Source organism: Oncorhynchus tshawytscha, linkage group LG03, assembly GCF_018296145.1.
Source record: "Oncorhynchus tshawytscha isolate Ot180627B linkage group LG03, Otsh_v2.0, whole genome shotgun sequence".
Lineage (NCBI taxonomy): Eukaryota > Metazoa > Chordata > Actinopteri > Salmoniformes > Salmonidae > Oncorhynchus > Oncorhynchus tshawytscha.
Genome location: NC_056431.1, coordinates 18,342,314 through 18,366,567, shown reverse-complemented (window position 1 = coordinate 18,366,567; position 24,254 = coordinate 18,342,314). Strand labels below are relative to the sequence as shown.

At 47.7% G+C, this 24,254-nt stretch overlaps 2 protein-coding genes across 5 annotated transcripts in view; one reads left to right on the top strand and one right to left on the bottom strand.

Moving 5' to 3' along the window:
• Positions 1-4,115, top strand: part of LOC112244711 (tyrosine-protein phosphatase non-receptor type 23-like) — a 28,145-nt gene extending 24,030 nt beyond the window's left edge. The window contains 5 exon segments of the mRNA XM_042311362.1: positions 1,313-1,497; positions 1,605-1,709; positions 1,839-1,977; positions 2,164-2,280; positions 2,930-4,115. Of these exon segments, the coding sequence (XP_042167296.1) occupies positions 1,313-1,497; positions 1,605-1,709; positions 1,839-1,977; positions 2,164-2,280; positions 2,930-3,535 (1,152 nt within the window). The 3' untranslated portion in view covers positions 3,536-4,115.
• Positions 4,116-4,216: 101 nt separating this feature from the next.
• LOC112229134 (sterol regulatory element-binding protein cleavage-activating protein-like) overlaps positions 4,217-24,254 on the bottom strand; it is a 30,160-nt gene continuing 10,122 nt past the window's right edge. For all 4 annotated transcript variants that reach the window (XM_042311339.1, XM_042311341.1, XM_042311328.1 and 1 more), the window contains exons 3-21: positions 22,942-23,062; positions 22,572-22,729; positions 22,242-22,462; positions 19,750-20,028; positions 18,547-18,673; positions 17,652-17,764; positions 16,865-16,959; positions 16,607-16,705; positions 16,054-16,266; positions 15,222-15,601; positions 14,885-15,031; positions 10,520-10,721; positions 10,248-10,363; positions 9,364-9,865; positions 8,956-9,124; positions 8,222-8,388; positions 7,982-8,062; positions 7,130-7,336; positions 4,217-6,985 (exon numbers count right to left, since the gene is read on the bottom strand). In XM_042311339.1, the coding sequence (XP_042167273.1) occupies positions 6,740-6,985; positions 7,130-7,336; positions 7,982-8,062; positions 8,222-8,388; positions 8,956-9,124; positions 9,364-9,865; positions 10,248-10,363; positions 10,520-10,721; positions 14,885-15,031; positions 15,222-15,601; positions 16,054-16,266; positions 16,607-16,705; positions 16,865-16,959; positions 17,652-17,764; positions 18,547-18,673; positions 19,750-20,028; positions 22,242-22,462; positions 22,572-22,729; positions 22,942-23,062 (3,643 nt within the window). In that variant the 3' untranslated portion in view covers positions 4,217-6,739. The remainder of the gene's footprint in view (positions 6,986-7,129; positions 7,337-7,981; positions 8,063-8,221; positions 8,389-8,955; positions 9,125-9,363; positions 9,866-10,247; positions 10,364-10,519; positions 10,722-14,884; positions 15,032-15,221; positions 15,602-16,053; positions 16,267-16,606; positions 16,706-16,864; positions 16,960-17,651; positions 17,765-18,546; positions 18,674-19,749; positions 20,029-22,241; positions 22,463-22,571; positions 22,730-22,941; positions 23,063-24,254) is intronic.

The following is a 24,254-nucleotide window of genomic DNA, read 5'->3' as shown; positions in this document are numbered from 1 at the left end:
GCTTGGTTTGAAGAAATCAACTGTGGGAGCAATTATTAGGAAATGGAAGACATACAAGACCAATGATAATCTCCCTCGATCTGGGGCTCCACGCAAGATCTCACCCCGTGGGGTCAAAATGATCAGAAGAACGGTGAGCAAAAATCCCAGAACCACACGGGGGGACCTAGTGAATGACCTGCAGAGAGCTGGGACCAAAGTAACAAAGCCTACCATCAGTAACACACTACGCCGCCAGGGACTCAAATCCTGCAGTGCCAGACGTGTCCCCCTGCTTAAGCCAGTACAGCCAGTACATGTCCAAGCCCGTCTGAAGTTTGCTAGAGAGCATTTGGATGATCCAGAAGAAGATTGGGAGAATGTCATATGGTCAGATGAAACCAAAATATAACTTTTTGGTAAAAACTCAACTTGACGTGTATGGAGGACAAAGAATGCTGAGTTGCATCCAAAGAACACCATACCGACTGTGAAGAATGGGGGTGGAAACATCATGCTTTGGGGCTGTTTTTCTGCAAAGGGACCAGGACGACTGATCCGTGTAAAGGAAAGAATGAATGGGGCCATGTATCGTGAGATTTTGAGTGAACCTCCTTCCATCAGCAAGGGCATTGAAGATGAAACATGGCTGGGTCTTTCAGCATGACAATGATCCCAAACACACCGCCCGGGCAACGAAGGAGTGGCTTCGTAAGAAGCATTTCAAGGTCCTGGAGTGGCCTAGCCAGTCTCCAGATCTCAACCCCATCGAAAATCTTTTTAGGGAGTTGAAAGTCTGTGTTGCCTAGCAACATCCCCAAAACATCACTTCTCTAGAGGAGATCTGCATGGAGGAATGGGCCAAAATACCAGCAACAGTGTGTGAAAACCTTGTGAAGACTTCTGTCATTGCCAACAAAGGGTATATAACAAAGTATTGAGAAACTTTTGTTAATACTTATTTTCCACCATCATTTGCAAATAAATTCATTAAAAATCCTACAATGTGATTTTCTGGATTTTTTTCTCTCATTTTGTCTCATAGTTGAAGTGTACCTATGATGAAAATTACAGGCCTCTCTCATCTTTTTAAGTGGGAGAACTTGCACAATTGGTGGCTGACTAAATACTTTTTTGCCCCACTATAGGTAAGGAATTGGATAAGGCAGAACTTTGATTAGATGGTTTATTTACTTTCAGACTATTGACAGAAACGTCTGTGAAAACACATTTCTTATTTAATTTGAAGTTATCAGTCCATATTTTGATTGACACATTGTAATTTATTGAGAGAACCCCATCTCCTAGTCGTTTCTTTACTGTGTTTCCGTAGGGAAAGGTTTTGTGCTATTTCCCGACAGAACGCGGCCAGCAGCTTGCTCAGGGACCAATCACAGTCACCCTGACTACGCAGAAGACCACGCCCACCCACGTGGAGCGAATGATCGGCCTGCAATACCGTGACCAGAGCCTCAAACGCACCGTCATACACCTACAGTTCACCTCCTGGCCTGAGCTGTGAGTCCACACGGTAACAACTGAATAACCATTCACTGTATGCATGGAAATTCATATCTGGCTAACGAATACCATTTCTCTTTCTCTCGCTCTCTTTCTCCCCACAGGGGTCTTCCTGAGAGCAAGAGCAATCTAATCTGCTTCATCCAGGAGGTTCATGGATACTACCTGCACCAGAGGCCCTTACACACACCTATTGTTGTGCACTGCAGGTAACACACACATTCTATTTTATTACTGTCACCAAACATCATGATGATTAATCAAAACCAAGTGTGTGTGTGTGTACATGTGTGTGTTGTGTGTATTGACACTAACCCGGTCTCTCTCCGTGACCTCAGCTCTGGCGTGGGGCGTACCGGCGCCCTCTGTTTGCTGTATGCAGCGGTACAGGAGCTGGAGGCAGGGAACAGCATCCCTGACCTACCTCTACTGGTCCAGAAGATGAGGCAGCAGAGGAAGAACATGCTGCAGGAGAAGGTAAGAACACACATCTAACAAGCTCCTGCTTTACAAGGAGTTAACTGTGAAGTTTCATAAGAGTGACATCACATAGGCAAGTTCTCTAGTAAAAGCTCATGTCACTTTCCCAGTGCATTGAGTCAATGTTGTTTGTTGGTGTGATGGCTCTTCAAGGTGTCTCCTCTCTCTGGTGTCTGTCCGCAGCTGCACCTGAAGTTCTGTTACGAGGCGGTGCTGAAACACGCTGAGCAGGTCCTCCAGAGACACGGCTACCTCCCTACCGCCCCCTGCAGCAAGACACCCAGCACTGCTGCCACCAAGGTGAGCCCAGTCTCACTGAGACAGTTTTTCATCCTTTTGGCATTCGGGCTTTAGGGTCTCAGACACTTGAATAGTTAAGTGAGTAGTGGTGATTGAGGTCGTAAATATGGTTGAAAAGTGAGTCGAAAAACTATTTTTTATTTTCTTAGATTTTGGTGGTACTCGATGTAAGCTAAAATTGAGAGGCCCAATAGATGGGTTAGCTGACAACGTCACGAAAACTAGGCTCACAAGAATTCCATGGGTTGTTGTGATTCTGGATGGCAAGATAGCTACCAACAATGACAAGAAACTGCCATGTGGAGAATCATGACTCGTGTCAGCTAGTTTTATCATGGTATATTTATCATGGACATGGTATATTGATACCATGTCGTGTTTTGACTGATTTCATGTTAATATGGCAAAACATTTGCTAGCTAGCTAATCAACAACTGTAATGATGTATGAGACAAGTGTTCATTGTGCACATTTGTTTTCAATAAACATTGGAGACTAAATATAGTTTACATGTTGTCAACAATCTAAGCCAACCACGTCTGTTTTGCACGTGTTGGTTTTGTTGCTTAACAACCAACCCTTCTGTGCTACACTACTGCTTTACTGCTCCCTCCTGTTTAAATATTGTCTGGTTGTCTTCTTCCTGTAGCCTTACTCTCGCCAGGAGTCCCAACAGGACATCGTTCTGGGAGGTGACATGACCATCAGCTCCATTCAGGCCACCATCGCCAAACTCAGCATCCGGCCCCCCAGTGCCACTGACCCAGCCATGGACCCTGTCCCTGACATTGGTGCCCCCTCTGGCCTAGAGGACCAACCCTTCACCCCCCCCACCGGCCTGCCCTTGGATAGAGAGCTAGAGCCAGCCGCCACCCTCGCCCGGGACCCCTTTCCCAGCGGAACCCAACCCTCCTCCCTCAGTCCCCCACTCTCCTCCCCAGAGGAGGTTCAGTCCCCACCACCCAATGGTGTGGATACCACCGCCCCTTCCTCGCCCCCCACAGCCAATAACCAGGTGACCCCTGATCCAGCCCCTTCCTCTGGCCCGGCCCTGACCTCTCTGGAGCTGCTGGCCTCAATGACGGCCGAGGCCTTCTCCATGGAGGGTGGTGGGTGCAAGGGGAAGCACCGTGTCACTAAACAGAGCTTCCTGCAGCCTGCCGAGGGCCAGGGCCTCCATCAGGGGCCCCGCGAGGAGGAGGGAGATGACCCCCTGAGCAACCTCGACCCCCTCTGGAGCCTCAACAAGAACTGAAACACAGCCTCGCTCTCACTTCATAGCTGTGTCAAACTGACCTGTAGCCTTTAGTACTAGTTCTTCTTGATTCTCTGCTAATGAACCAAAATGACTAGAATGGTGGAAACTCCAAGATTCACAACTAGAAGTTATTAGTGGTAGGGGCTGGTTTGAACCTGGTTTTGAATGCTTTAGGGACACTTCAGGGGTCCTACATTCCGTCACTAGTGGCCTGGCTGTGCTTCTGGGACCGAATCACTGCACTTGTCTTTTCTTTCCCTGTCTTTCTACCTGTACCAGATGGGTCTGTTCTTCACCCGCTGCTTCAGAGCTGGCCACTCAGCATCTCAGCATGCACTCCTAGCAGCAGTGTCTATGGTTCCCTCTTACAGCTGGTCGCTCTGGGCAAGGGGTTGGCGTGGACTCAGATGATAGTGACTGATAGGATTGCCAAAGGTTGGGGGAGGAGCTTGCAGACGCAGGCTCTCGTTATGTTAACCGCATACATAGAGCAGAATCAGCACGCCTTAACAATATTTTTTTTCTTGTCTTTCATTAACACTGTAAATATATCTTGAATAAATTTAGGTTGGCATGGTTTTGACTACTGTATTTAAAACACACCAACCGTGGATACGCAAACATTCCATAAGATAACTTCTCCCCCCTACAGAAAATCACACACTACAGACCACATGACAAGGTATCAAAGACTCTTTATTTGGAAATTTAGTACAAAGTTTTGCTCCTGTGTTAAAAATAGTAAAATAGCCCAGAACATTTGCTACCGCCACTACAGTCTGTGGCACCCTAGCCAACCGAAGGGAGGGGGTTCAGGAGGAGGGGGGCAGAACAGGCCTATGATTCCACAAAAACAATATTTACACCGGTTTCTTTCTGCCCCTCCCTCCGTCAACTATTTTGTAGGACCAAAAGGGTCAGATCAAGGGGACATGGGCTGTGCTCCAATTATCATAAATGCTTCCCTTCTCATCTCCTTTCATCACTACAGTGGCAGAACGCTGTAAAACAAATGTAGGAACTCCTGTTCCATAAACATTCCAATGTTGTTGGGAGCATAGTGCTCGTAGCACCAGAGTGATGAGGTTTCATTCCTGCATAGGCCACATATTGTGACAGTGTGTGTGGGTGTCAAATAACTATCGTATCATTATTTGCAAGCAAGGAGATAAGGAAAGGCAGCTTAAAAGGACTTGGAACACATTTAACTCAGGCAACAGTCTATGTCCTTACAATGATAAGTGAATCGACGCGCTCTAAAGCATTTACCTATTTACATTAAAAAAGGAAATAAATTAGAACCATTATACGGGTGCACAACTCCAGTCCTTCTGGGATGGCGTGTGTCTGGGTTTTCGTTTCTCTTCAATTCATCATAAACCAGACGACAACGCAACACTTGAAGACTAAAGCTGTCCACCCGTGCATTCACAAGTCTGATGTGTGCGTTTCTATGTTTTCTGAATGTCTTTCTATACATTGTTACAAAGTGCCTAGTGTGTGTGAGCATGTGCATTTGAGAGGGTTAAGAGTTAGTGCACAAGTTAGTGTTATATTTCTGTTGGTTGAAGTTGAGTGGATTTGCTTTTCAATATCAAGCATCTACGGGTGTAAGTAACCAAGTAGGCTAACGTCTACGGTCAAGTCCACTACACTCTCTCTGCATTGCGTGTGTCTGCAGGCTAGCGCTACAGTCACTCAGAGGTAACGGGCTGGGAGAAAGGTTGAGTTATTAGTAGAGAGGCTCCAACCTAGAGAGTACCATCATATTCCTAGTCTGAGGCCCTCGCTGACTCCTTTGCTCACATGAAAAGACAAGGTGGCATTAACCACATTACTGGTACACTACCCATCCTCTCCTTTTATGCCTGATAGGCTTCTCAAACTCACAAGTAGAGAATTACAGAGATAAGACCGAAAGAAAAGATACCTTTTCAGTGAATTGGGAAAAACATAGCGGACAGAGAAACGCAGTTGTAAGATGTTTTTTCAAGAGGAAGCCATTTTAGGTATTTAAAAAAGTAACGTGATTTCCTCAATGGAACCTTTAGTCAGAGAACAAGATGTACAAAGGTAGAATGACAATGTTACTAACATAAAACCGTGCAATTGAATATAGTCACAATCTCAAAAGATCTGACATTTATCCTGGGCACAGTCAACATGGGAAGAGAGCAGCCAATGTAGACACCTTCAGATGCAAATCTCAAATTCAAGCAGAAAGTATAGAGCCTATTACAGTTTAAGGGGCTCTTAGGGGCCAGATGGGTCCTCTTGCAGCAACAGTAGCCCTAAAATCAGAGCTTGAGGCTGGGGTAAGGCAAGGAACCTCTCCCCCTCAATCCCCAACGCCAAGAAAACACAAGCGTTTTCAGTTCCAAAATATTATTACAAATCTTAATCTCATCATAACCAATGTTAAAAAAAAAAAAATCTAACCCTACATTTATGACATCTCCACATTATATTATGCACACCTCAAATTGTTACTTAAAAATGTATCACTAATAAATAGATTTAAACATAAAAAACAAGGTGCATAAAACCCCCTCTCAAGGTGCATTTCATTACAGTAATCGTATCCAGTTCTCTCTCGCGCACACACACACAATAATGAAGGATTTTTGTCAGCAATGTTTTCACCATAAAACGGGACTGTTTCTTCCCCAGGACACAAAACACACACATGCTAGTAACTGCTTTGCTTAGCCCAGCGGCCCTCAGACTTCATGAGCCTGCTACAGCTGCGCTACATTGATTGGCTGGCGTGGTATCAAACACTCTGCCAATGACAGCAGCATAGTGTGCAGTGACAGTCTGATTGTTGGATTTGAACCCCCTTGGGGTGTGTGTACCCCAAACCATCCAATGCTTGGATACAAGGTCAAAGGTTATCTTTCTGGTCAGACAGACCTCACCCTGTGGCAGGTTGACCACTTGTAAGTCTGTCTGTACATCTGTCTCTCCAACCAGACATTAGCTTTATAAAAAAGGCTATGTATTGCTATAGAAATGCCCTGCCAGCTAAACCAGGTGAAGCGCTAACGATGAATGAATGAGCCACAACTCTTTCCAAGGAGAACTGCAGCATAGTGTAGGGCCAAAATGAGTTGAGTTTGCATATATCCCCATTGTCATAACTGACCATTTTGTCTACTCCTCCAGGCCACTGTGTGGCGCCTGTCCTAGTTCTGCTTCTGCTCAGTCCAGCTTCTCCAGCACCGCGGGTACGTAGACCAGGCTGAGCTCGGAGCCAAAGTCGCAGACGATGGCGGCGTTGTTCAGCACCACGAGCTGGCGGACCCCCTGGCCGTCGCTGCTCTGGCCCAGGTAGACCGTCTGGAGGAGGTCCCCGAAGTTCAGGTCCCAGAAGGACACACAGCCCTGGCCCCCTGTCACCAGGAGAGACTCAGAGATCACCCCCAGACTGGCCCCGCAGCCCACCTCCTGGGGGAGGGGGGAAAGAAAGACAGGTTAGGTTTAAAGAAGGAAGGAAAAATTGGGTTAGAAGCAGGCGAAGAGGCAAACTATCGTTGAATAACAGGAGACTAGTTTACCTGAGTTCTCACACACACACACACAGAGACGCACCTGCTGTATGGAGTAGAGCTTGATGCCCGTGCTGCGGTCCCAGATGCAGATGAGGTCGTCGAGGCCGCTGCTGATCACGCACGATGTGGTGCACACCAGTGAGGTCACGTCGCCACGGTGACCGTACACGTGGCTCACCCGGCTGCCCGTCAGCACATCCCACAGACAGATTGCTCCGTCCTGCCCCCCACTGGCCAGAACCATGGTCTGCAACACGACAATGACATACTTCACATGGGTCATATTCATTAAGTACAAACAGAAAAAAGTGGACTGCTATGGGGAGGGACTACCTGGAGTTGTTCATGAGAAATCCTAATTTTCCATTGCAAGACGTTTTGCTACGATGTGGCCTAGTAAGGGGGGCTTACAGTTGAATGGATTTTGATCGGAAAGGAGTACCTTAGGCCGCGTTTACACAGGCAGACTTTTAACCAATGAGACCAGCTCTGAAAAAGATCTGATTTGAAAAGATTTGATGTGATTGGTCAAAAGACCAATTAGTGTAAAAAATATCAGAATTGGCCTGCCTGTGCCTTAGTGACTCTCCTGCACAGCCAGCAAGACTGGTACAGAAGGTATGGAGAAGGTGGAATTTTAGGAGCAAGGTGAGACCATTGCATAACTATCCTTCTGGGGGAAATTCTTAAAAGGGAGCAGATTTTGGGTTGGAATGCAGCCAGACAACAGTTTAGCCATTGGAACTCAGCTTTGGGGGACATGGCTGAACCATCGGACTGCCCCGGTGGGGGGGGATACAGACTACCATCGGACTGCCCCGATGGGGGGAGGGGGCATGGCTGTCCCATCGGACTGCCCCGATGGGGGATACAGACTGTACCATTGACTAACCTGGTCTATGTAGATGGCAGTGATTCCCCCAGAGTGGCCCTGGAGCGTGAAGAGACAGCATGAGTCCTCCAGACGATATACCTGACACACAGGGACAAACAGCAGGCTTTTAGTGTGTGAGTGTTGATTTTATACTGTATTATCATGCAAAAGGTTGGTGAACGATATACACGTGTGTGTGTGTGTGTGTGTGTTTCTGTACATCTGTCAGCGTGTTTCTGTGAGCGTGTCCTCCCTCACCCTGACGGTGTGGTCCTGGCTGCCCGTGACCACTCTGCCGGCAGCGGCTCGCAGCACCGTGATGGGTTTCTGGTGGGCACACTGCACTGAGCGCGTCAGCTGGCATGAGATCACATCCTCACTGCTGTAGCAGGGCGAGGGCGGCATGTTACTACGCCCAGGGGGACCTGGCACCACACACACACACACACCCAACATAGATAACACACTCATCACAGACGTTTAGAGTTAAAACGCTCCGAAAGTCAGGACGTCACAAAGGTCAAAAGTAAACATGTCTGGAGACACTTTACTTGATAATTAGTTAACTACACTATTTATAGCTATATTAGACATACACTGAGTGTAAAAAACATTATTCTGTACAAAACATTATTCTTGATACACACGGGAAACTGTTGAGCGTGAAAAACCCAGCAGCGTTGCAGTTCTTGACCGCTTGGCACCTACTACCATACCCCGTTCAAAGGCACTTAAATCTTTTGTCTTGCCCATTCACCCTCAATGATACACAATCCATGTCTCAATTGTCTCAAGGGTTAAAAATCATTTATTTAACCTGTTTCCTCTCCTTCATCTACACCAATTGAAGTGGATTTAACAAGTGACATCAATAAGGGATCATAGCTTTCACCTGGTCAGTATATATCAAGGAAAAAGCAGGTTCCTAATGTTTTGTACACTCTGTGTATATTGACATCATTGGGTCGTTTGACAGTGTGTGTGAAGCTCACCTCTGTATTGCAGTAAGCCCAGAGGCTTGTTGATGTCGACAGTGAAGAAGTCTAGAGAGCCGTCGAGTCTGGCCGCCACAATCCTGTTGTTGAGGAAGGCCAGGGCCGTGATCCCCGAGACGCCGTCTTCATTACTGCAGCGTAACGAGCCCTCCACTGCGTCCCACAGCTAACCACATAACACATTAGTGCACTTACCCTGGCTTTTTCTCACTTTCCCTTTGCCAATTTCTCCTACTGACACTCTCCTCTTGCAAATATTGTTTCCTGCTTGCTCATTATGACTACCTCCTCTCTTTCCATCTCACCCACTCCCAGTGCACCCATCCAGTCGTTTCTGTTCTACAATGGAGCATCATAAAGTGTCTAGTGACGGTGTAGGGGGGTTGATTTGGGATTGGGTCTCACCTCTAGTTTGCCGTTGCTCCTCCCAGCAGCGATGAGGTTCCCCCGGAGCTCCATGGCCCACACGGCGCTTTCCCAGTCCGGGGTTTCCTGGCCCTGTGGAGCAGGGGGCTGGATGTACCCCAGGCTGCGTCTCCTCTGGGGAGGGGGTCCCGACAGGGGTGAGGGGTAGGAGGCAGTGAGGCCCGGCGAGGGAGGCTCGTGCTCCAGGTAGGCCTTCTCCACCAGCCCCCCGAAGTCAAAGCCATTCCTGGGCGGGGTGAGGAGGAGGTGGGAGGGGGGCTGGGAGTCGAAGTTGGTGTCGATGAGGGGGGTGAGGTCGGGTTGGTTCTCAAAGAGGGCAGGACGTGGGGTGGTCCGCCGCCTGAGGGGGTAGCCCTTGTCCTCGTCGAAAACCCCGCCCCCTGGTTCTGTCCCGCCCCCCAGATTTTCAGGTTCGGCCACACCCACGGCGTCCCAACCATCCCGCTGCTCCCAGCAGCCACTGCTGCTACTCCGCCGCAGCCTGACAGAGAGACAGTTTAATGTTCAGACCAGGAGGCTGGATATGCATATAGGGGAACAGGTTGGAAGACTATGTAGAAAGAAATAAAAGGACATGGGAATGGGACGAAGGGAGAACACATAAAATCTATGCTGAAAAAAAACAACATCTAATGACTTGTACTTACATATGTAAAATTAATATTGTACATTTATTATTAAAATAATACAAGTTGTACTCCAAAGAGGTGGGTGGTGCCAGGCCAAAAAATATAACACATTATGCATGAACACAAGCATGAACTGTCCATAGGTGTGTGTATGTACGTGTGTGTATGTAATCCTGTATCGGCCAAGGTGACCTTGTGGATATGGTATGTGGACACGCTGTGTGCGTGTCTTACCCATGTTTAGGAATGACGGTGAGGCAGTCTCCAGTCTGAGTGTCCCACACACGGATCTGTCCTGCCAGACAACAACTGGCCAACAGCATGCCGTCACTCGCCAGACACTCTATATCCTGGTGTGTGTGTGAGTGAGTGTGAGAGAGTGTGTGTGTGAGTGAGTGTGAGAGAGAGAGAGAACGCAGAGGAGAGATACTTGTAAATATTCATGCAAATGAACAATGGTATTTGTGTCAGCGTGTGTGTGCGTGTGTGTGCGCCCAGTCTCTCACCATGCTGTGTCCACACAGCAGCAGGGGGGAGATCTCGCTGATGGGTGGCGAGTAGCCGTAGTCGTCGCAGGGCAGGTCACCGCGACGACGGCGTCCGTGGGCCACGCCGTTCTGGCCGTAGTTGCGGGAACAGAGGACCCGGTAGAGACAGAAGAGCAGCAGCACCAGCAGAACCCCTGCCGCCAGGCCCAGAGCTGCTACCCTAAAGAGAGAGAGAGACAGACAGGGTTAATAACCTGTTTGCTGCCTTCTCCATACGTGCCAATAAAGCTGGTTTGGATTGCACTGACAGAGAGAGAGCAGGTTAAGCGTGAAGAGAGAGCACGTTAGAGACAGAGAGTACCAATAACGGGAGACCAAGCCATCACGTAGCACAGAGTATCTTACAATAGAAAGACTTGAACATTGAGAACGGTGTGAACTTGACGCAATGACGTACCGACATAAATCATCAGCTCGTCAGAATGACATTCCATAACATGACCGGACTGTTCATTGTCCCCCCGTGAGGAAAGCCTGGAAAGCAGATGTAATGGGTCCAGTGTGTCCCTCTAGTGGAGACGGGGGTAAAGGCAGAAGCCTAAACAGCACCTGTAGTGTAGAATGAGTCACTGTCATGACAACAGGGCCTGATGCACTGGTGTGACCAGCTCGACGTGCAATACCAGTTCTGAAACCACGGCAGAGTCTGATTGGTCCAGCACACGTACTCTCCCACACATGTTCATGCATGGAGTCAGCGTGTACACACTGACTTTATTGTCCTCTTAGGGAAACGTTGTGCCCATGTGGTGTACACACTGACTTTATTGTCCTCTTAGGGAAACGTTGTGCCCATGTGGTGTACACACTGACTTTATTGTCCTCTTAGGGAAACGTTGTGCCCATGTGGTGTACACACTGACTTTATTGTCCTCTTAGGGAAACGTTGTGCCCATGTGGTGTACACACTGACTTTATTGTCCTCTTAGGGAAACGTTGTGCCCATGTGGTGTACACACTGACTTTATTGTCCCCTTGGGGAAACGTTGTACCCATGTGGTGTACACACTGACTTTATTGTCCTCTTAAGGAAACGTTGTGCCCATGTGGTGTACACACTGACTTTATTGTCCTCTTAGGGGAACGTTGTACCCATGTGATGTGCACACGGACTTTATTGTCCTCTTAGAGGAACGTTGTACCCATGTGGTGTGCACACGGACTTTATTGTCCTCTTAGGGGAACGTTGTACCCATGTGGTGTGCACACGGACTTTATTGTCCTCTTAGGGGAACGTTGTACCCATGTGGTGTGCACACTGGCTGCACATGTTCAAGCCAATTAGACCACTTCAGTGGAAGTATGCAAATGTGGACCGTTGAGAGCCAGGGACAAAATGGCTGTTTTTCCTCACCTTAAGGTTGCACTTCCATTCACACGACAACAGAAAGCAGCCTTTCCAGTCACACGACAACAGAAAGCAGCCTTTCCAGTCACACGACAACAGAAAGCAGCCTTTCCATTCACACGACAACAGAAAGCAGCCTTTCCAGTCACACGACAACAGAAAGCAGCCTTTCCAATCACACGACAACAGAAAGCAGCCTTTCCATTCACACGACAACAGAAAGCAGCCTTTCCAGTCACACGACAACAGAAAGCAGCCTTTCCAGTCACACGACAACAGAAAGCAGCCTTTCCATTCACACGACAACAGAAAGCAGCCTTTCCAGTCACACGACAACAGAAAGCAGCCTTTCCAGTCACACGACAACAGAAAGCAGCCTTTCCATTCACAACGACAACAGAAAGCAGCCTTTCCAGTCACACGACAACAGAAAGCAGCCTTTCCATTCACACGACAACAGAAAGCAGCCTTTCCATTCACACGACAACAGAAAGCAGCCTTTCCAGTCACACGACAACAGAAAGCAGCCTTTCCATTCACACGACAACAGAAAGCAGCCTTTCCAGTCACACGACAACAGAAAGCAGCCTTTCCAGTCACACGACAACAGAAAGCAGCCTTTCCATTCACACGACAACAGAAAGCAGCCTTTCCAGTCACACGACAACAGAAAGCAGCCTTTCCATTCACACGACAACAGAAAGCAGCCTTTCCAGTCACACGACAACAGAAAGCAGCCTTTCCAGTCACACGACAACAGAAAGCAGCCTTTCCAGTCACACGACAACAGAAAGCAGCCTTTCCAGTCACACGACAACAGAAAGCAGCCTTTCCATTCACACGACAACAGAAAGCAGCCTTTCCATTCACACGACAACAGAAAGCAGCCTTTCCATTCACACGACAACAGAAAGCAGCCTTTCCATTCACACAACAGACAACAGAAACAGCAGCCTTTCCAGTCACACGACAACAGAAAGCAGCCTTTCCATTCACACGACAACAGAAAGCAGCCTTTCCAGTCACACGACAACAGAAAGCAGCCTTTCCAGTCACACGACAACAGAAAGCAGCCTTTCCATTCACACGACAACAGAAAGCAGCCTTTCCATTCACACGACAACAGAAAGCAGCCTTTCCAGTCACACGACAACAGAAAGCAGCCTTTCCATTCACACGACAACAGAAAGCAGCCTTTCCAGTCACACGACAACAGAAAGCAGCCTTTCCAGTCACACGACAACAGAAAGCAGCCTTTCCATTCACACGACAACAGAAAGCAGCCTTTCCATTCACACGACAACAGAAAGCAGCCTTTCCAGTCACACGACAACAGAAAGCAGCCTTTCCATTCACACGACAACAGAAAGCAGCCTTTCCATTCACACGACAACAGAAAGCAGCCTTTCCATTCACACTACAACAGAAAGCAGCCTTTCCATTCACACGACAACAGAAAGCAGCCTTTCCATTCACACTACAACAGAAAGCAGCCTTTCCATTTGAGGCTTGAAATGTTAGAAAATTATCATATTAATGTAATTCCATCACCGCCACAGGCCTAACATAATAAAAGTGTCTAACATTGATTGGCAACCAGTTTATTTTTTTTAATGACCATTGTAAACAGGCTGAGGGAGATTCTCTGAAAATAACACTGAGTCCACCTGAGCAAGAGTTTCAGGAAGCCGTCTTTGATTGGACAACCATAGATACGACAGATCCTACTTTATTCTGGAAGAACCATCCAGGCCCCTCCTCCTTGACCTGACCCAACGATTCTAATAGATCAATCTCCATCTGTGCCTGGCCTGTGTTCCAGAGATGACCTTCACCACTGTGACCTTTATCTCAGATATGAACCGTGAACAAGGATCTGGGTTTCACAGATGACCATGACCTGATGAATATGATTCAAACCGCCCACGTCCAATGAAAAACCTCCCTGGCGTTACACATCACAGTGGACACAGTTCCAAAGTTGGATCCATTTTAATATGCTATTGGTCAAGGATGTAGTATACTGCAGGAAAATCACTGGTGGTCTTTGAAAACAATATTCCCACCCTCACGTCTCAAGCAGCACAGCACCCCCCTGCATAATTCTGTTTGTTCTAATAGAAACATTGACGTTGGCTGTACTGTACTGCCTTACTTTGAGGAACCTTTGCCCCCTACTAGGGAGAACACAGTTGAGAGACCGTTTCACTCAGTACAAAAACCACACCAACCATCACCCACTCCACCATGACATCATCAACCCACGGACATCTTACGAGTAACCTGACAGCCAATCAGATGAGCCGGTAGACAGGACCAAAGTCTGAGTCAGTGAGGGAGTTAATTTTGCATGGCCCTGTGCCCCGGGTGGGTGGGGGCACCGATGCAAAACCAACCTCGCCCAATATCCAATCAACTCAACTATAGAGATAAGAAAAAAGAAAAAAAAATTCTTTCTTCCTACGTTTTTTGAGATAACCATCGACACGGTGACAGACTGTTTGGCCTTGTTTCGTTTGTAAGGTTAGAAAGAGAGGAAGAAGAGAGAGGTGTGGGACTAGCGTTGCAAATCCTGGTTGGATGCTTCCGGATTTCCTGCTTATTCCTTCCTGATTCTGGGAATCCTCCAACCAGGATTTGGGGAAAACCAGGGAATTTATTGAAAGTTTCCGGAATTTTGCAACCCTACTTGGGACAAATGTAGGCCTATACTGTATGAGATGTTGGTTTGGACTGTGTGGATTATCACTGTATCTCTTGGCCTTAAAGCCATAATCTTCTACTATAACATTGATCTTTCACCTGCCTGGACTTTGAAGTGGTGTGCACTGTGCATGGGTGTGTGTGTGTGTGTGTATTTGAAAAACATGAAGTGCATGGATGGTGGTAGGGGGAATATTGGTCAATCTGTAGTTTGAAGGAGTTGGATATAGAGGTTGGTGTGTGTGTGTGTGTGGGAGTATGTCGGTACTGACTTGTAGAGCGTGAGGTCTGCGGGCAGGTCGTTAGTTTTGAGGCTGGGCGGCGGGGGGTGGCGTGTGTCCTGGGGGTGACGTGTCTCGATGGCCTCCCGGGGGCTCAGGTGGAGCGTGATGGGGATGACAGGCAGGATGCTGATGTATCTGTGGGACAAAAAGGTAACAAAATGACATTTCCTAACATTAAACAATGAATTCGACCTAACCCAAAAGCATGGCAAGTAGGGTCAACAGTGACACACACACTATGCACATAAGCTCACACACATCCAATAAACCCCCACATGCGATAAACACACACACCCAGTAACTCATCCCAACTCCCCTGACCTACCTCTTGGCCAGAGTAATATTATAGTAGCTGAAGAGCGAGGGCCAGTGTCTGAAAGACAGCCTCCTCCAGCCCTCCTCATCCTCCGCCCCCCAGCTAATCTGGGGCACCAGGGGTACTCCTTCCCCGGGGGCCCCGTGGTGGCCCTGGGACTGGTTCTCTGGAAGCGGGGTGGGTTCAGCGGGGGCGGGGAGGACACTGAGGGTGTCGGCGGGGTCCCCTCCTGGTCCAGGGAAGACCGGGGCTACTCCCAGGTGCGGGGGCAGACCCCCGGCCCCGCCCTCCCCCAGGGGGCTCTGCTCAGACACCTGGGCTGCCAGGTAGGTACGGAGGCCAGCGGGGTCAGTGTAGGCCAGGATGCCAATCCAGATCACTGTACCCACCTACAACAATACAGGGATAGAGGGACATGTCAACGCATACAGAGGACTACTTCAAGGAAGTACTGGAAATGTTCAGACAGTCATACAGAGACAGAGAAATACTGACAGGCGAGACAGACCGTAACACACGCAGACACGACGGCCCAACAGACTGACTCTCTGTGAAAAGGCCTTGAGACAGTCACCCTCAAGGCTTTTTCACACTGCATGTTCTTATCCCAGTGCTAACTCACCCTCCTTTCACACAAGCATTTGTTAACACTGGACTAAGTGAAACTAGGTTCGCAAAATTCCAGAAAATCCAGTTGGAAAATTCCCGGAATCAGACGGGAATAAGCAGGAAATCAGGAGTCTTCCAATCCTAATTTCTGAAAAACCTGTGCATTTTCCAAAATAATCGCGCAACCCTAACTTAAACGATCTTTTCAGGAGGTGCCTCCAGCCAGTCTCACCATGATGAAGCGCTGGGCCAGACGCGTGCGGGCCAGGAAGTAGACCACACGGAGCCTCTTGGGCAGGCGCAGGTTCCTGAAGGCGGGCGTCTGCAGGGTGATGGTGTGGGGCGAGGGCCGTGGGGGAGGAGGCGCCTCCCGAGGGCGCAGGGGGCCCGGTTTGGGAAGGGGCATCCCCGCCTCGGCCGGAAGACGCCGGTTCAGATCGGCCAACTGTGTGTGAGAGGACAGTTTTAGGGAGAGTGGGCATGTGGGAGTGTGCAACACGTATGAGAGAACAAGTATGTGAGTACATGTGTATGAATTAGTGTTAGAGTATGCATGTGTATATGACTGTAACAGGGGAACAAGGTGGATAAAGACTATATTTTAAAGAGCACTGTAGACTGAGGAAATGACTCGTCTCAAGAGATCTCACCTTCACATGGCAAATGTGTGTGTGTGTCTATAACCTCACTTCCATGCTGTAAATTACTAAGGAAAGCACTGTTGACTGTGTGTGTGTGTGTGTGTGTGTGTGTGTGTGTGTGTGTGTGTGTGTGTGTGTGTTCACCTCCATGCGTCGGATGTCAATGGAAAGAACTGTGGTGAAGAAAAACATCTGAAGGAAGAAGTCAGACACCAGGCCCACCACAGCAAACAGACAGAACTCCTGGAAACACAGAAATAAACAGCAGGCCACTCATAACATGCACAGTAGAAGTGGGTGTGTGCATGTTGTGTGGCAGTATGCTCTACTCTGTCTATGTGAATGAAAGTGTGCGTCGACCTGTGTTCATACGCCAGTGTGTGATAGATGTGTGTGTGTTACCTGGATAGCAGGCACCAGGGTGAAATATCCTATGAGGATGATGCACAGCTCTGTGGCCATGTTCTTCATGATAGACCAGCTCTCATTACTAAGGCCTGGAGAGGGACAACACAATACCACATTAACAAATGCTTGGATTTCTCACACACACACACACACACACACACACACACACACACACACACACACACACACACACACGTTTTGTTCTTCTATCCTCTTGTGGACCTAAAATTAATTTCCATATATACCGATCTTGTCATATCCAACTGGTAGTTACAGTCTTGTCCGTCACTGCAACTCCATACGCTCTCGGGAGAGGCGAAGGTCGAGAGCCATGCGTCCTCCGAAACACAACCCTGTCAATCCGCACTGCTTCTTGACACACTGCTCGCTTAACCCAGAAGCCAGCCGCATCAATATATCGGAGGAAACCGAAGTCAGCGTGCATGCGCCCGGTCCGCAACAAGGAGTCGCTAGAGCGCAATGGGACAAGGACATCCCGGACGGCCAAACCCTCCCCTAACCCGGACGACGCTGGGCAAATTGTGTGCCGTCTCAGGGGTCTCCCGGTTGCAGCTGGCTGCAAAACAGCCCGGGATCGAACCCTGGTCTGTAGCGACGCCTCAATCACGATGTAGTGCCTTAAACCGCTGCACCACTCAGGAGGCACCCTTAAAACACCCTTTGTCCTCATGGGGCCATGGGAAAGAGAATTATCCTTGTTTTACTAATCCTTGTGGGGACTTATGGGGATAGAAGAACCAACCCACACACACACTCTTACCCTGAGCGATGCGTAGTTTGACCTCCAGGTCAACAGGGGTGGACACCACAGACTTGGTGAGAACCAGGACGTTCTCCAGCCCTATCACCACCACCAGATAGGGGAAGATCTCACTGACAGAGAGAGAGACAACATGATTACAAGGCTGTTGTGAATAATACTTCATCATCTCATTTGAGTAACCAGTGCTCTCAGAGTACTTATTTGTGGATCAGGTGATTGATGCAAATTTGGATGTTAGGGTGGGAGAGAGGTCAGGTTTTTCAATTTGATTGATTTGATTGTTGTCATTATGTTTGTTGTGCAAATAAAAAAAACAGGTTAAAAATAGGAAATGGGACATTTAGTAGACAAGAGTACAGATGAAGAAAGAGAGAAGGGACGATTGAAGACAAACAAGGTTTGACGGACAGTAAATCAGAGATATGCTATCATGACACGTGAAGATAAGGGTTGGAGGTCAGTACGGAACAAAACTTCACCACAGAAGATAACGACTAAACGCACGTTGTTATGTGGCCATTGTGTCAATATGCACAACAGTGGGTATGTAGGTCTATGTGCGTGTGGACCCTGGAATCTTGATCAATGAGATTTGGATGGTGTGAGATGGTCATGCCATCCTTTACATTCCAATAAGCTGGGTGTGATTGGCCAGGTACGCCACATCAATATCTATCCCCGCCCTCTTAAGAATCCCTCCTCCCCTTTAAGTCCACATCTGTTGCCCTTGGTAAACACAGTCCCCTGTCACTCACTGTACATTAACATCTGCAGTCCCACAGTAATCCATACAGCTCAATGAGCAGGAGATGGTCAGGGGATTTTAGGGTGAGTGTGTGTGTGAGTTAGTAAGTGTGTGGGCATGCTTTTGTTGTGTGTGTGTGTTTCTTACCCTCCATTGAGTGTGGGCGTCAGGCCGAACAGGGTGCAGAGCCCCACAGACATAAGCAGAGAGCTGAGCACTGTTACCACGGCAGCCAGCGCCAAGCCCCATTTTGACTTCACCATGTCAATCTTACCTGGAGAGAGGAAGAAGTAGAGTTAACATAGACAGAGTTTACACACACTGAGAGGAAAGAGTTAACATAGACAGAGTCTACACACCGAGAGGAAAGAGTTAACATAGACAGAGTCTACACACACCGAGAGGAAAGAGTTAACATAGACAGAGTCTACACACACCGAGAGGAAAGAGTTAACATAGACAGAGTTTACACACACTGAGAGGAAAGAGTTAACATAGACAGAGTCTACACACCGAGAGGAAAGAGTTAACATAGACAGAGTCTACACACACCGAGAGGAAAGAGTTAACATAGACAGAGTCTACACACACCGAGAGGAAAGAGTTAACATAGACAGAGTCTAGACAGAGTCTACACACACGAGAGAGAAAGAGTTAACATAGTGTGTTAACATAGACTCTGTCTAAAGAGTTAACATAGACAGAGTTTCCTCTCGGTGTGTAGAGTTTACTTTGTCTATGTTAACTCTTTTAACCTCTCAGTGTGTAGACTTTGTCTGAGAGGAAAGAGTTAACATAGACAGAGTTTACACACACTACAAAGAAGAATGTCTCTGAGCATGAGAGTTTATGCAGCTCTTTGAAATGTTGAAATGTGGTTTGTGTACAGTAGACTGCACGTGTGTGTGTGTGTGTGTGTGTGTGTGTGTGTGTGTGTGTGTGTCAGCATATTGTTGGTGAGTCTTATCATGGTAGATTTGTATGGTGGACTACAGTGTTCCTGTATAGGGGATTATCCCTGCACTAGACAGGAACAGCCTTGGCTAGGACTCGGTCAAACACACACACTAATCTGGGTCTTGGCTCTGTGGGCTTAACCGGGCACAATATTCCAGAGAAAACGAGGGGCCCCCAAAGCAAGAAAGTCGACTTCAGCATTTTATTTGAAACAAATTTCCCCCCACCGGCCTTAGTAATGGGACACATTACTTCAAGGAAGGAGGGATGGAAAGAAGGATGCATCTTTAACTAATTGAAACTAAGCCAACTCTTTCAGATCAGTGCAGATGAAGTGAACCTCTAGACTATTGAGATGCCCCCGTAGCACCCAGACTCCAGTCGGAGACTTACGTGTGGAGAAGTAGATGTAGGCAAACAGTATGATGTAGGTGGTGACCAGAGGGATGAGCTCGGCCATGCCTATCTCCTCCTTGAAGTGCACGTGCACCATGTGGTCCTCGCGTAGGCTGCAGTTCACCGAGGGGTGTAGCTGGCGGAGACGCGCACGCAGGCTAGACAGGAACCTGGCGTCGTAGCTGCCCAGGACCATGGTGATGGTGTAGGTGACCACCCTCTTCCTGCTGTACAGACTCACCCCTGTGTGTTTCACCGGGACGCCAAACAGCAGGTCTAACACACACACACACACACACACACACACACACACACACACACACACACACACACAGCATTGAACAATATCAGCATTACCAGTCTGCCTGACACTAGTTGGGGCCAGTGTATGTGAGCAGTGAGGAGCGTGCCCAATTTGACTGGAGCACGGAGTGAGATTTCCAAAAGGCTGGAGCGTCTTGCCCGCTCTAATTTCGCTCCAATAAAGTAGAGCTCACTTCAGGAGCTCAGGGCATGTCCAGCCCAGCATGCAGTTGTAGTCTACTTGTGTGTTGCTATATGCCCATGCTTTAGCTATAGCTATGGAGTTCACTAAATATTTTTATAAAGAAACTGATAAAACACACAGGTGCAAAATCAAGGTGACTGACGAAGATGAGGACCGAAAGCAAGAGAGGGAGTGTGGTGATGTAGAGTCTACAACCACAGAATCATTGTGGAATCTGACACGTTAACTGAAAGCATGATAGTATACTTACTACATGCACATGCTAAAAGAAAGGAACAAGGTTTGTAGATAACTAAAGTGTGTCGTTGTAGCAAAGTATTTATAAACAAAAAAAATCTGATCTCTTAAAAGAGATCTATAAAATAGTCCATAAATATTTTGGCCCAATAGGCCTGGTAATGTTACATCCCCACTTTCAAGGAGCTTTCCGTTTTGCTTGGTTTATTTTGCCTAAAAACATTTAGGCCTACCTATAGAACATTTTTAAAACATCGCAGCTCAGGCTGGCAAGAGTGGCCAAAAGGGTGTTTAGCATCCCCAGTTGCTCTGCAAGCGTGGAGAGGGAATTCTCTGCTTTATGTCCCTACCAGCCTGGTGTCGCATTCACAAATGCTTCATAATGTATTTCTTTATAAGCTATAGCCTTGAAATAATTGAAATAATAGCCTAAATAATTCATTTTTGTTCATTCTTAGGCTCCCTGTCTGGCTCCTGACCTATTTAGAGTGTTTATATGCTGTTTAATATGACATGTAGCCTATTTTAAATGATGTTCGCTTCTTACATTCACCTTTACATGTTTATTCAAATACCTTTCATTCAAATCCATATGGTTTAGTTTCAATACTTAAAAAAACAATTGGTACACCATAGTGCCCTCAAAGCTCATCACTAAGCTAAGGACCCTGGGACTAAACACCTCCCTCTGCAACTGGATCCTGGACTGATTGTGGACTACAGGAAAAGGAGGGCCGAGAACGTCCCCATTCTCATCGATCGGGCTCTCGTGGAGCAGGTTGAGAGCTTCACGTTCCTTAGTGTCCACATCACCAATGACTATCATTATCCAAACACAACAACACAGTCGTGTTGGCATGGGTCCTCAGATCCTCAAAAAGGCACTACAGAGGGTAGTGCGTACGGCCCAGTACATCACTGGGGCCAAGCTTCCTGCCATCCAGGACCTCTATACCAGGTGGTGTCAGAGGAAGGCCCTAAAAATTGCCAAAGACTCCAGTCACCTTAGTCATAGACTGTTCTCTCAGCTACTGCACCGCTACCAGAGTGCCAAGTCTAGGTCCAAAAGGCTTCTTAACAGCTGCTACCCCCAAGTCAAAAGGCTATCCGGACTATTTGCATTGAACCCCCCACCCCCACACTGCTGTTACTCTCTGTTTATTATCTATGCATAGTTACTTTACCTCTACCTACATGTAGATATTACCCATATTACCTCGACTAACCTGTGCCCCTGCACATTGACTCTGTACCGGTACTCCTTGTATATAGGCCGTCAATGTAAATAAGAATATGTTCTTAATTAACTGACTTGCCTAGTTAAATAAAAGTTCAATATAGCCTCGCTACTGTCATTTTATTGTTGCTCTTCAATCATTTGTTATTTTTCACTAGCAAATACTTTTAACACTTATTTTTCTTAAAACTGCATTGTTGGTTAAGGGCTTGTAAGTAAGCATTTCACTGTAAGGTCTACTGTTGTATTCGGCGCATGTGACAAATACAATTTGATTTGTAGGTCCAGGTAGTCACAAAAATAGATGGGTGTTGGTTAAATTGTGATTTTAATAGATGGAGCGAATTTGGAGCGGGTTTTTAGAGGGAAGGACATCGAGCGCAAGCACCATTAGCGGCTCTGCTCACACGCTCTGGTTGGGGCTCAATGAGCATTAGCTCATTCTTGCTCTGCTCTGCTCTGCCCTCCATTTACCTCACCCCTTCCCTCTCTTCCTCCCCTCTCTACCTCTAAGAGTGGCGGAGGTGTGCAGTCCTTTGGGTTCGTGCTGGTGGACGGTCTTCAGCAGGTCGGGGTCAGAGTCAAACAGCTCCCGCTGGTTCTGCCAGTAGTTGCCGGGGGAGACCAGCAGACAACCGTGCTCCGGCAGCACTCTCTGCATACGCCGTAACCCCGGCAACAGGTCCGTCACCTGCAGGCAGAGCGCCTCCAAGCTCCTGACCCCAGAACTGCAAAGAGACGAGAGGTAAGTCCGGTCAAGTCAAGGTGCATTTTAAGATAGAGCAAGCTAAAGGTGGGGGAGAGACATCGGATGTGCGTGTGTAGTTTCCCACATACCCGTCGTCGTGTACATGGTTGCGGATCTCCTCCAGCAGGCTGAATACGCGGCCCAGTGGGGAGCGGAACACGTCCACAGGGACCAGCGTACTGTCCCAGGGAGACACAGCTGCCTTCACCAGGACCGGCTGGATGTAGGCCACCGGAGGACCCCGATACTGGAGGAACAGAGCCATAGAGGGTTTTGAAAAACATGGCAGAGAAGCGAATGAGTTAGTTATTTTACAGTCCCTTTTTCAGTTGGTAATTCAAATGGTACTTGGTGGTGTTAGTTTAATTTTGAAAGATTATGATGTTACAAATGTACCATGTCAACAGTCAAGCCATGTAGGTACTGTAAGTGGGGTGATCTTTTAACCATGAGTCTTACCCAGTCAGGCCGCTCGCCGAGGTCTCCCTGGGGCTCATGGGAAGGGACGGTGTAATCTCGGACCCGTGTGGTGAATTCCACCGGCCCGGTTCCCGGCAGAGGCAGCCGCAGCAGGGGGTAACTGAGAGAGGGGGGAGAGAGCGTCGACATGGGAGAACATGGGATTGGAGAACAAGTGACAGTTGGGTCTGAATATTAGTTACAGGCCTGAGTATTACGAAATCTTATCACAGCACTAAAATATACACCCTCTACCAAAATGATCATTGCCCTACAGTTAAATGTATGTACACTGAACAAAAACAATTTCAAAGATTTTACTGAGTTACAGTTCATATAAGGAAATCAGTCAATTGAAATAAATTCAGGCCCTAATCTATGGATTTCACATGACTGGGAATACATATATGCATCAGTTGGTCACAGATACCTTAAAAGAAATGGTAGTAATTTGCGGATGGTTAATAACAGAATCAGTCAAAAGATTTCATAAGTTAAAGCCCAACAGGGACCAGAAAACCAGTCAGTATCTGGTGTGACCATTATTTGCCTCATGTAGCACGACATTTTAGCATAGAGTTGATCAGGCTATTGCGAAGTTGCTGGATATTGGCGGGAACTGGTACAAGCTCCCGTACACATCGTTCCAGAGCATCCCAAACATGCTCAATGGGTGACATGTCTGCAGGCGAGTATGCAGGCCATGGAAGAACTGGGACATTTTCAGCTTCTAGGAATTGTGTACAGATCCTTGCGACATGGGGCTGTGCATTATCATACTGAAAAATGAGGTGATTGCAGCGGATGAATGGCACGACAATGGGCCTCAGGATCTCTGTGCATTGAAATCGCCATCGATAAAATGCGATTGTGTTCATTGTCCGCATTGGATATCTAATGTGAGCATCTGCCAACTGAAGTTGGTTGCGATGCTAAACTGCAGTCAGGTCAAGACACTGGTGAGGATGACGAGCACGCATATGAGCTTCCCTGAGGTGGTTTCTGACAGTTTGTGCAATAATTCTTCGGTTCTGCAAACCCACAGTTTCATCAGCTGTCCGGATGGCTGGTCTCAGACAATCCCACATGTGAAGAAGCAGAATGTGGGCCAATTGCACACTCCCTCGAAACTTAATACATCTGTGGTATTGTGTTGTGTGAAAAAACTGCACATTTTAGAGTGGCTTTTTATTGTCCCCAGCACAAGGTGCACCTGTGTAATGAGCATGCTCTCTAATTAGCTTCTTGATATGCCACACCTGTTGGGTGGATGGATTATCTTGGCAAAGGTGAAATGCTCACGAACAGGGATG